The following is a 15,692-nucleotide window of genomic DNA, read 5'->3' as shown; positions in this document are numbered from 1 at the left end:
CAGGATATGCACAGCTTCATAAACATATTGCATTTGCCTGACTAACGATGAGATGGAACATTGTGGTGCATTTATTGCCTACTCATTTTTTTTTCTTTTCCGTGAATTTTGCACATTTTCCTCTAGGGTAGTTTATGATTTTTAGCAGTTATTTATATGTATTTATATGCTATTCCGTGTTGCAAGTATTTTTTTCTCAATCTGTGACATAGTTTTCTCTATGATGTCTTTCGATGGAAAAAGTTTTAAATCTTTTTTTTCAATTAACTACAATTGATTTATGGTGAGAGTTGGACCATAAAGAAGAACTGATGCTTTTGAACTGTGGTGTTGGAGAAGACTCTTGAGAGTCCCTTGGGCTGCAAGGAGATCAAACCAGTCAATCCTAAAGGAAATCAATCCTGAATATTCATTGGAAGGACTGATGCTGAAGCTGAAGCTCCAATACTTTGGCCACCTGATGGGAAGGGCTGACATTAAAAGACCCTGATGCTGGGAAAGATTGAAGGCAGGAAGAGAAGGGAAGGACATTCTCATTTCATCTTATTGAAGACGAGATGGTTGATGGCATTACTGATTTGATGGACATGAATTTCAGCAAGCTCTGGGAATTGGTGATAGACAGGGAAGCCTGGCTTGCTGCAGTCCATGGGGTCACAGAGTCGGGCACAACTGAAGGACTGAACTGAACTGATAGGAACAGTTGATTTGGGCTTCCCAGGTGGTTCAGTAGTAAAGAATCCACCTGCCAACGCAGGATGCAGATGTGGGTCCAATCCCTGGGTTAGGAAGATCCCCTGGAGAAAGAAATAGCAACCCACTCCAGTATTCTTGTCTGGAAAGTTCAATGGACAGAGGAGCCTGGCAGACTCGAGTCCATGGGGTCGCAAAGAGTCGGACACATCTTAGTGACTGAGCACACACACACACAGACGCGTGCACATTGATTTAGAATATTGTATTAGCTTCAGGTGCACAGCACTGTGATTCAATATTTTTATAGATTATACTCCATTTAAAAGTGAAAGGCAGAGTAAATTTAAGATCCATTTCATATTTAGGTTATAGACCTTTTCCTGGATTTTACAGACTATGAGTCGTGTTCCTACTTTAAGTTCATGGGGTCAGTCAGGGGTGGCCTGCACCCTGAGTCCCCAGCAAGATGGACTCCCAGTTGCCCGCAGGGGAGACCTGCTCGTTAATCCCCCTTGATTTCTCACCTCCTTCACTTGATTCCTGGGACCACTTCACAGATGACCCCTTGAAACTAATCCTTGACTAAGGAAGGCTTTGGCGAGGAATCAAACCCCTGCACTAACTCTCATCGTCTCCGTCTCATTAAAGAGCAAGTCTCCTTTCCTTCCATTTGCAGTTGACGTTGCATTTCCCCCACCGCACACCCTTTCCGTCTCGGTCTCCCTCCCCTGACTCTCCCAACACACTGCCAGGACTGGTCTTCCAGCTTGCACCAGATGCCAGGTCCGCACAGAATGGGCGGCGCCCGCTCCTCCCGGCCGCAGGGGGCGCTGTGGGGCGGAGGTGCCCGCGAGTTCCAGCGTGCACCGCGCCCGGGCCGGGCCTGCGGGTCGGAGCGGAGCGCGAGGCCGCCGCGGGGGAGGTGCCGCGGGGCCGCCGGGAGCTTGGCTTGGCGGTAGCCCGGTCCCACCGGGCACCTGGTGGGACCGCGAGAGCCCATGGCCGAGCCGGCTCCGGTAAGACTGGCTCCCCCCGCGCGGACGCCCTGACCCAGGCTCGGGGAGGGTCCGCGGGTTCCGGCTCGGTGGGTCAGCGTCCTGGGGTCCTCGCGCGGCGGACGCGGACTGGTGGGCGGGCTGAGGGTCGCGCTAGGCGCATGGTGTGGGGACTGGACCCTGGACCGAGCCGGTGACCTCCGCTCCTCCGTGGCCAACCCTGAACAAAGCCGAGCGTGAAACTGCAGAGTCTGGGCCATGGGCGCCCGTGAGTGATGGGGCCAGACGAGGGAAGGCATCAAAATTCGTGTGGGGCCAGCGCTGGGTGTTAAAGTTCAGTCGGTTTTTACATTATAAGTTACCGAATTTAGAATAAATATTTTTTAAAGTTTAGATTCTGAATGGTTGAAATGATAGCTGGCAAGGTCAAAATTAAAGCCTAATGTGTTGAAGTGTGTTGCGTTAAGAAGGAAGGAGGACACGTTGGAAAGAATAGAAGTCGAATATAAAGACCTAAGTAGGATATACATTATTTTATTTAGTGTTTTGTTGAAATTGAGGTTTTATGTCTTTCTGTATTTTGTAAGCTTACGTATTGAGCGTTTTTACACCGAGTTCCACAAGCAAGTTTCAGATGGAGGAGTAATTTCGTCTTTCAAGTCTTACTGCTTAAGAAATGCATTTCATAAGGCTATAGCTGATTACTAAATGAACTCATGAGATGATTACTTTTAAGGTATTGCTAAAGACCTTAGCAAAACAAAACAGCAACAACAACAAAAAAGACCGAAAAATATAATAAATAATCTCAGCAAAACCTGTAATTCCTAAATATGCAAAAGATATGCAACACATTTATAGGGAAAATTACAGATGCAGGCATACCTCAGGGATATTTTGGGTTTGGTTTTAGAACTACTGCAGTAAAGCAAATATCACAATAAAAGAAGTCTTTTTCTTTTTTTGGTTTCCCACGGTGTATAAAAATTATGTTTACACTATAGTCATTGAGTATGCAGCAGCATTATGTCTTAAAAAGCAACGTACAACCCTTAATTAAAAATACTCTATGGCTAAAAGTCCTCACCATCATCTGAGCCTCTAGGAAGTTGTAATCTTACTGCTGTTGGAGGGTCTTGCTCCATGTTGATGGCTGCTGACTGATGAGGGTGGTAGTTACTGAAGGTTGGCATGACTGGCAATTTCTTAAAATAAGATAGCAGTGCAGTTTGGGGGATGGATTGACTCTTCCTTCCAGGTATGAGTTCTCTGTAGCATGTAATGCTGTTTAATAGCATTTCACCTGAAGTAGCACTTTCAAAATTAGAGTCAGTCCTCTTGAACCTTGCCACTGCTTTATCAGCTAATTATGATATTCTAAATCCTTTCTTGTCATTTTAACAATCTAAATGGCATCTTCTGCAGGAGTAGATTCCATCTGGAGAAACCACTGTCTTTGCTCATCCATAAGAAGCCTCTCCTCATTTGTTAAACTTTTATCACGAGTTTGCAGCAGGTCAGTCGCACCTTCGGCCTCCACTCTGAATTCTAGTTCTCTTGCTGCGTCCATCACATCTGCAGTTACTGCCTCTGCTGAAATCTTGAATCCCTCAATGTTATCCATGATGGTTGGAATCAACTTCTTCCAAACTCCTGTTAATGCCGATATTTTGACTTCTTTTCATGAATGTTCTTTGTGGCACCTCGAAGGATAAATTTTTTCTAGATTTTCTATTTACTTTGCCCAGACCCATCAGAGGAAGTACTTTAGCCTGATGAAATATATTTCTTAAATAATAAGACTTGCAAGTCGAAATTACTCCTTGATCTGAAGTTTGCCTGTAAAAGTGGGTATAAGAAGGGGTGTAGCTTTAGAATTACTGTAGCAAAGGAGCATTATCTGAACTCAGAGGGAAGGTTGTCACACCAAGTGGGAATAGGTAGGGCTCACCACAGGGTAATCTAAGGCAGCTAGATGGTGTTAAGGGGATGCATGTGTGCACTTTGTATATTCCTACTCGGTTCAGTTCTCACAGTAGCAACCAGAACTCTCAAATTCCTAGGAATGAATCTGGCAAGACTTATATAAGATCTGTACAAAGAAAACATTAAATTTTACTAACACAAAAAATCTAGGTAAATGAAAGATATGTTTCTGGATGGGAAGATCTCGTAATTTAGAGATCCAGTTCAATAAAAATTCACATATTTAGTATATTCCCATCAGAATCCCAATAGTATTTGTATAACTTTGACAAAATATTTTCCCTGTTTATTTAGAAGAGAAAATAGACAAGAAAAGTCATGACAATTTCCTTTTAAAAAAGGGGCGTGATGAGAGTGAGGCTCAATGGGATGGGAGTGTGTACATACATACACATATATATATATATATACATACACACACACACACACACATATATATATATATATGACTGACTTGTAATGTTGTACAGCAGAAATCAACACAACACTGTAAAGCAAATATCCTCCAATTAAAAGATCAGGATCTAGGTGGTGGTAGATGGCCATATCCCTTTAAATGGCAAATAATTTGATAAAAATGTAAGAATTAAACAGTGCAGTATTGGAGCAAGAATACACAGAATCACCAGTGGAACAAAAATATAACCAAGTATAAACGGAAAACTAGTTTATGAAAAAATGATCCCAAATCCGTGGTAAACAGACTAGTCAGTATGTTTTGTGACAGCTGAATATCTCTTTGGAAAAAGAATTCTGTCCCTTCTTGTTATGATACATATAAAAATAAGTCCCAGATGGAAAAAGATTTCATTCTAATAAAGTCATAAAAAACATTGTGAAGATTTCAGAATATCTTTTATATAAATTTTAGAATAGGGAAAGTCTTCTAAGTCATCTCTTAACCCTAATGTAAGAAAGTTCATTCAGATTATAAAAGCCCAGTAAAATGTTGAGCCAAGGATGAGAGCAAGCATGTGCAAAGATATGTGGGGAACCCCCCCAAATATGAAATAAGGTTGCAAAGTCTCACGAATGCAAATTAAAACAATGAAATAAAATTTTTTACCTGTCACATACACCAATAAATAAAGAAGCAAAGTTTAAGAACATCTGTGCTGGCAAAGGTGTGAAGAACCTTTACACCTTTGGACTTGCCTGGTGGCTCAGTGGTAGAGAATCCACCTGACAGTGCAGGAGACACAGGTTCAATCCCTGGTTCTGGAAGATCCCACATGCCACGGAGCAGCTAAGCCAGTGCACCACAACTGTTGAGCCTGCACTGTAGATCTCAGGAACCACAACTACTGAAGTCTGCACCCTAGAGCCTGTGCGCCACAGCGAGAGAAGCCACCACGAGAGGTCCAAGCACCACAACTAGAGAAGAGCTCCTGTTCACCGCAGCTAGAGAAAAAGCCCACGCAGCAACCAAGACCCAGCACAGCCACAAACAAATAACTAAATTTTATTTTTAAAGTGGGCCCTACAAGGCATTCTAAAGGGGCTCTTTAAAAAAAAGTCTCTATTGGCAAGGGTTAAGTGCTGCATTCTTTTTGGAAGGCAATCGAGTGATATCTCGTAAATAGAAGGCGTTTCTATCCTTTGATTTAGTAGTTCTCATTTTTAGCCTTTTCCTGCGGAAGTAAAACCACTCATATATAAAGAAGCATATCAGAGCATTGTTGGTAATTTATAAAGGAAATGGAAAATACGTATCATCAGTGGGGTATGTGTACCCATGAATACTGCAATTTAGAAAAACCTGATTTTGCCTATATAAATTGACCTAGTACTTCCCTGGTGGCTCAGACGGTAAAGCATCTCTCTACAATGCGGGAGACCGGGTTCGATCCCTGGGTCGGGAAGATCCCCTGAAAAGGAAATGACAATCCACTCCAGTACTATTGCCTGGAAAATCCCATGGACAGAGGAGCTTGGTAGGCTACAGTCCATGGGGTCACAAAGAGTCGGACACGGCTGAGCGACTTCACTTTCACTTTTCAGGAAGATGACATTGAAAGAAGTCACACAGTGATTTGTTACCATTTTTGTTTAAAGGAAAAATGAAAGAATTCCATTCTATACATATGCATTCGTAGCTGGGCGAAGCATAGAGAAACAAGTGAAAGGGGTGGTTGTGGTCACCCAACAGAACCACACGACGGGAGTAGGGGAGGAGCTGTTCCCAAGGGAGAAGCTGCCTAACAGACAAAAACACTACACTATGAAATTCTTAAATTGATGACAAGGCAGTGGGGTTTTGAAGCAATAATGACTGTATAAGCCTGGTGTGCTGTAGTCCATGGGGTTGCAAAGAGTCGGACACGACTGAGCGACTGAACTGATGACTGTATATGTATCATGTCTATAATTTCAGTTACCTCTGACTTTTGAGGATGTGGCCATTTATTTCTCAGAGCAAGAATGGCAGAATCTAGAGGCATGGCAGAAGGAGCTTTACAAGCAAGTAATGAGAGCCAATTATGAGATTCTCCTTTCTCTAGGTAAGAAGTTTTTAACTCTGCCTAATGCATGGAACTGGCTCCTGTTAGGGGTCTCAGTCACTCAATAACTCCTGTTTCTCAGTTCACCAGGTTTCTCAGAAATTAACTCAGAAAGGCACTTTTACCCAGAGACTTTCATTAATATCTCTAAGTATTGCTAACCCTTATTCAAGGGTAGATGTTGCTGCATGAGAATACTTATGACAGTGTGTAATATAACGTGGTCAGAGATGACTAAATATACGTCAGGACTTTTAATCACTGTGTGCTCAGAGGTTGCCATGATTTTCCACATGGACACATGCCTTACGCATATCCATAAACTACCCTGTGTATCTTTAACCTATGATGTTCCTCTGTGTGTGTGTGTGCTGTGGTCAGTTGTGTCCAACTCTGCGACCCCCTGGACTGTAGCTAGACTCCTCTGTTCATGGGATTTTCCAGGCAAGAATACTGGAGTGGGTTGCCAGTTCCTCCTCCAGGACGATGTTCCTGTCAGCTTTTACAGTGGTGTTCATATGCCTCAGTTCAGTTCAGTCGCTCAGTCGTGTCCGACTCTTTGCGACCCCATGAATTGCAGCACGCCAGGCCTCCCTGTCCATCACCAACTCCCGGAGTTCACTCAGACTTATGTCCATCAAATTGGTGATGCCATCCAGCCATGTCATCCTCTGTCGTCCCCTTCTCCTCCTGTCCCCAATCCCTCCCAGCATCAGAGTCTTTTCCAATGAGTCAAGTCTTCGCATGAGGTGGCCAAAGTACTGGAGTTTCAGCTTTAGCATCACTCCTTCCAGAGGAAACCCAGGACTGATCTCCTTTAGAATGGACTGGTTGGATCTCCTTGCAGTCCGTGGGACTCTCAAGAGTCTTCTCCAACACCACAGTTCAAAAGCATCAATTCTTCAGCGCTCAGCTTTCTTCACAGTCCAACTCTCACATCCATACATGACCACAGGAAAAACCATAGCCTTGACTAGACGGACCTTTGTTGGCAAAGTAATGTCTCTGCTTTTGAATATGCTATCTAGGTTGGTCATAACTTTTCTTCCAAGGAGTAAGCGTCTTTTAATTTCATATGCCTCAGGAAAGCTAATGTTATCTTTTTTGCAATGTGATTTCAGAAGGTAATACACACTAGTGTGTTTAACTGCAGTTGTTTCTGGTAGTTATTCTAATGGTGTTCCTTTTAGTCTTTTTGCTTAGTCTTTATAATTTTATTATTAAATATGATTTTTTAAAAAATCAGTCTGTTTGGAGGAGCTTCAGAATGAGTGATAAAAGTCTCTTGCTTCACTCTCATCCCATCCCTGCCCTCACTCAGTTCATTCCTCAAAGGCAATAACTTTTAACCATTTCTGTATTAGTTCTTACTTTGTTTTCCTTTAGTCTATCATGCTTACATCTGTATTTCTTAGTTTATCTAGTTTCAGTTCAGTTCAGTTGATCAGTCGATCAGTCGTGTCTGACTCTTTGCGACCCCATGAATTGCAGCACGCCACACCTCCCTGTCCATCACCAACTCCCGGAGTTCACTCAGACTCATGTCCATCGAGTCAATGATGCCATCCAGCCATCTCATCCTCTGTCGTCCCCTTCTCCTCTTGCCCCCAAACCCTCCCAGCATCAGGGTCTTTTCCAGTGAGTCAACTCTTCGCATGAGGTGGCCAAAGTACTGGAGTTTCAGCTTTAGCATCATTCCTTCCAAAGAACACCCAGGGCTGATCTCATCTAGAATGGACTGGTTGCATCTCCTTGCAGTCCAAGGGACTCTCAAGAGTCTTCTCCAACACCACAGTTCAAAAGCATCAATTCTTTGGCGCTCAGCTTTCTTCACAGTCCAACTCTCACATCCATACATGACCACTGGAAAAACCATAGCCTTGACTAGATGGACTTTTGTTGGCAAAGTAATGTCTCTGCTTTTCAATATGCTATCTAGGTTGGTCATAACTTTTCTTCCAAGGGGTCAGTGTCTTTTAATTTCATGGCTGAAGTCACCATCTGCAGTGATTTTGGAGCCCCCCAAAATAAAGTCTGACACTGTTTCCACTGTTTCCCCATCTATTTTCCATGAAGTGATGGGACCAGATGCCATGATCTTCCTTTTCTGAATGTTGAGCTTTAAGCCAACTTTTTCACTCTCCTCTTTCACTTTCATCCAGAGGCTTTTTAGTTCCTCTTCACTTTCTGCTATAAGGGTGGTGTCATCTAGACAGCCTTAACTCCTTACTGTGTACTATCCTTCTTCTATCATCTCCTCAAATTTTGATAGTTTTTTAGTGCCTCTATTTGCTACCTTTATAATTTAAATGATAACCTTCTAGATCATGTTTCATCAACTTGTTATCTCTTGATCCCTTCAGTCTATAAAGATAAGGTAATTAGTTCTCCTATATTCCCTCTGCTTCTCCTGCCAACACCTGCCAGCCAGACCACTTCTTTTATATTGCAGCATTTCTGATACTTACATTCTATCTCATTACCATAATTAAGCTTTCTAGTTTCTATGGAGTGTTTCTAAAACATTAATCCAAGATATTACATTATTTTCATTGTTACCAGTTAATTGAATCTATAGAGAAAGAAAAATAATCCAGTCATGATTACTGTGCCACCCAAAAAGAAATGTCCAAGCATCAAGATCAAATGATGTGAAGTGGTGTATCATTGTGTGTTTGGTTTGCATTTCCTAAATGGTTAATCATGTTGAGCATCTTTTCATTGTATATCTTCTTTGGAGAAATGTTTATTAAAATATTAATAGTTGGCCCATTTTTAAGGTTTGGTGTTTTTTTTTTTTTTTTTTTTTTACTGTTGAGATATGAGAGCTCTCTATTTCTTCTGAATACTAGACCCACATCACATATGTGATTTGCGCCTATTTCCTCTGGTTCTTGGGTTGTCTGTTTTTGATTGTGTCCTTGAAGCACAGAAGTTTTAAGTTTTGATGAAGTCCAGTTTATTTTTTTCTTTTGTTTCTTGAGCTTTTGGTGTCATATCTAAGAAACCATTGCCAAATCCTAAGTCATAAAGTTTCACTCCTATGTTTTCTTCTAAGAATTTTATAGTTTTAGTGCTCATATTTAGGTCTTTGATCCTTTTTATTCCCCTTCTTTGATCCATTTTGAGTTAATTTTTTTTACACGGTGTGAGGTAGGAATCCAACTTCTTCTGCATATAAATATCCAGTTGTCCCAACACCGTTTTTTGGAAAGCCTTCTTTCCCCCCATTGAATTACCTTGACAGCCTTTTGGAAAACTAGTTGACCATAAAAATGGCAGTTTATTTCTGGATTCTGAATTCTGCTTCTTCGATCTCTGTGTCTAGCCTTATGCCAGTACCACACTGTTTTAATTACCATTGCTTTACCATCATTTTGTCAGTTTCTACCAAAAAAGAAAAAGCAGATGGGGTTTGGAGAATATTGTCATCTTAACAATACTAAGTCTTCCAATTCATACCGTTTCATTTATTTAGGACTTTTTAGAATTACTTTCAACATTTTATGATTTTTATTGTATCTTATTTTTTTATTAAATTTATTCGTAGTATTTTATTCTTTTTGACATGGTTATACATGGACTTGTTTTCTTATTTTTTTTTTAGGAAGATGGTTTTATTTTAAAAGATGCAGAGAGTTCAACCCAGATGAAGATTGAGAATAGGTATTTGGATTTGAATAAAAGATAGTGATTCCTTTTATCATGAGAGGAGCCTTGGAATTAATTTGGGGTTGAAGTCAGATTTCAGAGGGCTAGTGAGGAATCTGGCACAGTGTGATCAGTTTCCACGTGTACATGATTACTCTCTGACATTTTATCCCTAAGGCATTACCCAGCTTATCCTCTTTCTCTGATCTGGACCTTCTGTTAATCTCTCTTTAGCAATCCATGAAGCATACTTTTGGTTCTTTTAAATATAATTGAAAGAAAGTTTTACTTGAAAATAGAGTAAACTTTTCTTCCAGGGGACCAGGGTCATATATTAGAGAATTTTGTAACTATTTTCATTTATTCATTCATTGCAGCCCCTTCTATTCTAGCAGAAGTCTACTGTGTTTTAGGTTGTGATTGTAGTGTTACCGAAAGTACTTCTCAGAGAATGTTTTAGCTGAAGCTAGGTACATTGAAATTTCCTAGAACAGTCATTCTTGCTCTTATTTTTGTTTACCCTGTATTCCCAAGATATTGCCAGTTGTCTCAGGTGTTGTTCCAGCATTCTCAAAGCACACTACTGGTGAGTTTTAATAAACCCATGACAGAATGCAGCATTGCTAGCTCTACAAGGACCAAAACAAAATTAAACATACAACTCATCTAAAGGTCCCAGTTAGTTAGGAAGCAGTGTTACAAAATGTGGGCAGTTTTGCTTCTCTTTGTGTAAACCTATACTCTATTTTTCAAACATCTCTTCTCATATATTTTACCAGGAGTAGATTTAGGAAATTTAAAAACAACTTACTGTGCTTCGAAATTCAGTGCTCAAGGAAACCAAACTACGTTGTCTGACTTTTCTGTACAGATAATGGACTTCCTAAACCAGAACTAATATCCTGGATTGAGCAGGGGAGAGAACTCTTTAAGAAATGGGGAGAATCACAGGAATCAAGAAACATAATTTGCTCTGCTGCTGATTTGCATTTTGATCCATTTATTGAGGGACAGCCATTTTCAGGTGAGTTTTAAGATGATTTCTTAAGGCTCTGTCCTTAAGACATCACATTCATGTTTCTTAGTTCCATTTCTTTGGTGTTGCCTTCCTGTTTGACTGAACTGAGGCTTAACATCTGGTATATTCCAGAGAAAGGCAGTAAAGCACAGTAGCTAGGATTATGGGTTCTGCATCCTGAGTCTGGGTCCTGCCTTTTCCAGGTAACCTGGGCCAGTTATTCATCCTCTCCTGGTGGCTCAGATGGTAAAGAATCACCTGCAATGTGGGAGACCAGGGTTTGATCCCTGGGTTGGGAAGATCCCCTGGAGAAGGGAATGGCTACCCACTCCAGTATTCTGGCCTGGAGAGTTCCATGGACTGTATAGTCCATGGGGGTCACAAAGAGTCGGATTAAATGAGTTTATATATGTAGATGGAGAAGGCAGTGGCACCCCACTCCAGTACTCTTGCCTGGAAAATGCCATGGACGGAGGAGCCTGGAAGTCTGCAGTCCATGGGGTCGCTGAGGGTCGGGCCCAACTGAGCGACTTCACTTTCACTTTTCACTTTCATGCATTGGAGAAGGAAATGGCAACCCACTCCAGTGTTTTTGCCTGGAGAATCCCAGGGACAGGGGAGCCTGGTGGGCTGCCGTCTATGGGGTCGCACAGAGTCGGACACAACTAAAGTGACTTAGCAGTAGCAGCATATATGTAGATTGTTAAAATGATACCTGGCAACACAGTAAGAGTTCAGCAAATATGCGCTATTCTTCAGGCAGGGGGAATCAGCAACTCCTTTGTTTCTTGTCATGATAAGAAAGTCTAAGATTTTTGGCTTCTTAACAGTCAGTATTAAAGCAAGGAAAAAGTGAGTCACTTAGTCATGTCCGACTCTTTGCGACCCCATGGACTATATAGTTCATGGAATTCTCCAGGCCAGAATATTGGAGTGGGTAGCCTTTCCCTTCTGCAGGGGATGTTTCCAACCTAGGGACTGAACCCAGGTCTCTTGCATTGCAAGCAGATTCTTTACCAGCTGAGCCATGCGGGAAGCCCAAGAATACTGGAGTGAGTAGCCTATCCCTTCGCCAGTGGGTCTTCCTGACCAAGGAATTGAACTGGGGTCTTCTGCATTGCAGGCAGATTCTTTAACAGAGTAAGGAAAGAGAAAGTCAAATGGGAATATCATTCCAAGAAATCTTGTCAACAGTTTACTTTTTAGCTGCCTCTTTCAGGAGAGTAAAGAGTTTTACTCACAAATTATTTCACTTTTTACCATCTGTTATCAGTTCTTCTAAGAAACCTTTTTACAAGATTGATAGGAATAGAGGTGAGGAGGGAGAAACAGCTGGTCTTAGGATAGCTCATGGATTACACATAACCATAGTGGTGGTGTTTAGTCTCTAAGCTGTGTCTGACTTTTTTGTGACCCTGAGGACTGTAGCGCACCTCTGTCCATGAGATTTTCCAAGCAAGAACCATGGAATGGGTTGTCATTTCCTTCTCCAGGAAGGAGATTCCTACCCAGGGATCAAACCTACATCTCCCGTGTTGGTAAGCGGGTTCTTGACCACTGAGCCACTCGGGAATCCCAACCATAGTGTTAGTCAGGGCTTAATGCTGCCAGGAACAGTACCGTCATTATTTTTTGAACCAGGAATGTCTGCACATCCAAATGGGACAAGACTGGTGGTCCCCAGGTCATAATAATGGTGAACATTTACAGAGTACCTGCAGCATCCCAAGCCCACACTAAGCACTTTACACACATTAACTCATACAGTCCTCATAACAGTTATGTATTGCTGTTTCCGTTTCTAACAGGAAAAGGAACTGAAGCTGGAGATTAGCTTGACAAAGGCAGCACAGTGAAAAGACTGGATTTGAACCCAGTCTGATGCCAGAGACTAGGCCCTACGCTTGTGACCTAAGTGTCCTTTTTTTAGTATTCTAAGATAGGTGTGTTCAGTTTAGTCCTAAACTAGGGCTCATGATTCTCCTGGTCATGAAACTGACTGCCACTGAAAGGAGCTGCTGGTTTAGTTCAGTGCAAGTTGGGCTCCTGGGCCACCTCAGATTACCGCTTCTGGCCACAAAAGCCTTAGCCATGACATAGGCTGGGACACTGACTGAATCTTGTTTTCAGTTTTAGGAAACCAACAAGCTGTGAGTTCAGAAGAAGCTCATTACTATTTCCAAGTAGCTCCTCTTCAGAGCCACCGTTCCTGTGAACCCTTATCAGAAAAAAGTGAAGATGTTTCTTTCAGGCCTGACCAAGCCGTCGCCCTCGTGAACCCACAGAGACATAACACCTGGGCTCTACTCCCAGCGGTCCACAGCTCCAGGGAACCCACCCAAAGAGATAAAATCGCCAGCCCCAGGGCCCTGGGTATCCCAGGCTTCCAGAAAACCGCCTCAGGGGAGGGCCTCCAGCAGTTCTGTGCCTTCTGTGGGGAAAGCTTTTGGAATGAGGACCTCTTAGAGTGGCACCAGGGGAGCCACTCGAAGGCCTGGAAGCAACTCAGCAAACAACCCAAGGCACAGCAGCCTCGGAGCCAGACTCACTTCCGCTGCCCGGGATGTGGGCGGAGCTTCCGCCGGAAACTGCGCTTGCTTAACCCCCTGGCAGTCCGGGCTGAGGAGAGCTGCCCGCTGGGCCTCGAAAGTGAAGAAACGTGTGGCCACCGCGTGACGCTGCCAGGGCCGCCTCCGTACCCCGGTTGCGACGAGAGTGCCTCCCGGGACCCCCCGGGCATGGAGAGGCCAGTCTCCCCGAGAGAAGGTGCCGGGGCGGCCTCTGAGCAGGACGAGCTCCCCCCGAGCTCGAACCTAGCTGGTCAGAAGTGTGGCCACTGGGCTGGGGGGCCGGAGGCTCTCAAGCCTGGCCCCGGAGGGGAGAGACCGTCCTCCTATGGTGCGTGCAGCCGGCGACCCTCCCAGCGATGCAGGCTCTCCGACCACACTCACGTGCACCGCGCGGAGCGGCCCTGCCGGTGCGCTGAGTGTGGTCGGGCCTTCCGCCAACGCGGGCAGCTGCGGCTCCACCGGCAGCCGCCCTCTCATGAGCCGCCCTGCACAGGCCCGGAGTGCGGCCTAGGCTTTCGCCTAAGGAGCGCGCTGCGGGCCCACGGGCTGCGGCACGGAGGTGAGAGGCCGCTGGCGTGTGACGAGTGCGGCCGCGGCTTTGCCCATCCGTGCAAGCTGCGCGAGCACCTGCGGGTGCACAGCGGCGAGCGGCCCTTCGGCTGTGCCGAATGCGGCAAGAGCTTCCGCCTCAAGGGCATCCTGAAGGCACACGAGCGCACGCACAGCCGCGAGCGGCCCTTCCAGTGCGCCGAGTGCGGCCGGGGCTTCACGCGGCCGTCCAAGCTGGCTGAGCACTTCCGCGTGCACAGCGGCGAGCGGCCCTTCAGCTGTGCGGACTGCGGCCGCCGCTTCCGCCTCCAGGGGCAGCTGCGGAGCCACCGGCGCCTGCACACGGGTGAGAGGCCCTTCCCATGCCCCGACTGCGGTAAGAGCTACCGCGTGAAGGCCGACCTGAAGGCGCACCAGCTGCTGCACGGAGGCCCGATGCCCTTCTCCTGTGAATGCGGCAAGGGCTTCGCCAAGCAGTCCAAGCTCGTGGAGCACGTCCGGACGCACACAGGCGAGAAGCCCTTCCAGTGTCCACAGTGTGACAAGCGCTTCCGCTTGAAGGCGCAGCTGCTCAGCCACCAAGGCCTGCACACCGGGGAGAGGCCTTTCCGCTGCCCTGAGTGCGACAAAAACTTCCGGGAAAGGGGCCACATGCTCCGGCACCAGCGCATCCACCGGCCTGACCGTCCGTTCGCCTGTGCGGACTGCGGCAAGGGCTTCATTTACAAGTCGAAACTGGCCGAACACGTGCGAGTGCACACGAAATCCTGCCGTGTCCGCAGAGAGCCTGATGTTAAGAAAAGGCTCAGCCAGCTGTTTGCGATGATCGAGGCCGACTGGAGTTGAAGGCACCCAAAGCGGTCAGCAGAATCGGTGTTGCCTGGGAAGCCACAGCCGAACCCCACATCTGGTAAGAGAGCAAGAATGGAATGCGAGTTAGGAATAGGAGAAACCACGAAGATTCTCTCATTTAAAACATCACCAGCTATTAATATTTTTTTTATCTATTGGTAAAAAGAGGTATTTGTTCTTCCCACCATCTTATGGGATAATTTTCCCACCGCATGCTAATAAGCTAACTCTGAAATCCTGACGTGAATTAGGCAGCGGGAAAGCCCTCCAGTACTGTTCTCAAAAGCATGGGGTGACTGTTAAATGTCAGCTCTTCTCTTCATAGTATGAACATAAGCAGGGGCTTCAATCCAGTGAATTCTGTTGCAGGTCTGAAATGATACTGAGTTTGGTTTGATTCATTTATTTGAAGCTAATAGCAATAAAATGAGTTCTCTGAATTGGGGTGTGTCGATGTGAATGCTGAAGTGTCATAGCAGGTTCCACAGGGATTATGCATAGTTACCCTTAAGGAAAAGATGATTTAAGAAAATTTTGGTTAAGCTGGGTTGAAGAAAAAACTGAAGGTGGTAAGTTATATGGGACTAGAGTTTGTTTTTTGTTTTCAGTTGGAGTGTAGTTGATTTACAATGTGTTAGTTTCAGGTGTACAGCAAAGTGATTTAGTTATACATATATATATATATGTGTGTGTCTATTTTTTTTTAGATTCTTTTCCCTTATTAGTTACTACAAAATATTGAGTATAGTTCCCTGTGCTATTAGGTTCTTTTTGCTGTATATATTAATCTCAAACGCCTCATTTACCTCCCCCCCCAGACTAGAACTTACATAAGAGATAGAGACGGGGGGTAGGTTTGGGAGTTCCAGAACAC

At 44.5% G+C, this 15,692-nt stretch overlaps 1 protein-coding gene across 1 annotated transcript; it reads left to right on the top strand.

Annotated features, from left to right (window-relative positions):
* Positions 1-52: 52 nt before the first annotated feature.
* On the top strand, positions 53-15,258 carry ZNF786 (zinc finger protein 786). Its single transcript, XM_055589415.1, has 4 exons — positions 53-65; positions 1,449-1,712; positions 10,701-10,853; positions 12,978-15,258. Exons 1-4 carry the CDS (start codon positions 53-55, stop codon positions 14,810-14,812), a joined length of 2,265 nt encoding a protein of 754 aa, XP_055445390.1. The 3' UTR covers positions 14,813-15,258.
* Positions 15,259-15,692: the final 434 nt, after the last annotated feature.

The sequence above is a fragment of the Bubalus kerabau genome, chromosome 8 (genome assembly GCF_029407905.1).
Source record: "Bubalus kerabau isolate K-KA32 ecotype Philippines breed swamp buffalo chromosome 8, PCC_UOA_SB_1v2, whole genome shotgun sequence".
NCBI lineage: Eukaryota > Metazoa > Chordata > Mammalia > Artiodactyla > Bovidae > Bubalus > Bubalus kerabau.
Note: the sequence above shows the minus strand (reverse complement) of the source record. Positions and strands in the feature narration are given on the sequence as shown.

Bases quoted from the DNA above. Each gene is read 5' to 3' on its own strand.
- ZNF786 (XM_055589415.1), top strand. The intron at 1,713-10,700 runs GTAAGACTGGCT...TTTTCTGTACAG, and splicing joins CCATGGCCGAGCCGGCTCCG to ATAATGGACTTCCTAAACCA. The intron at 10,854-12,977 runs GTGAGTTTTAAG...TCTTGTTTTCAG, and splicing joins TGAGGGACAGCCATTTTCAG to TTTTAGGAAACCAACAAGCT.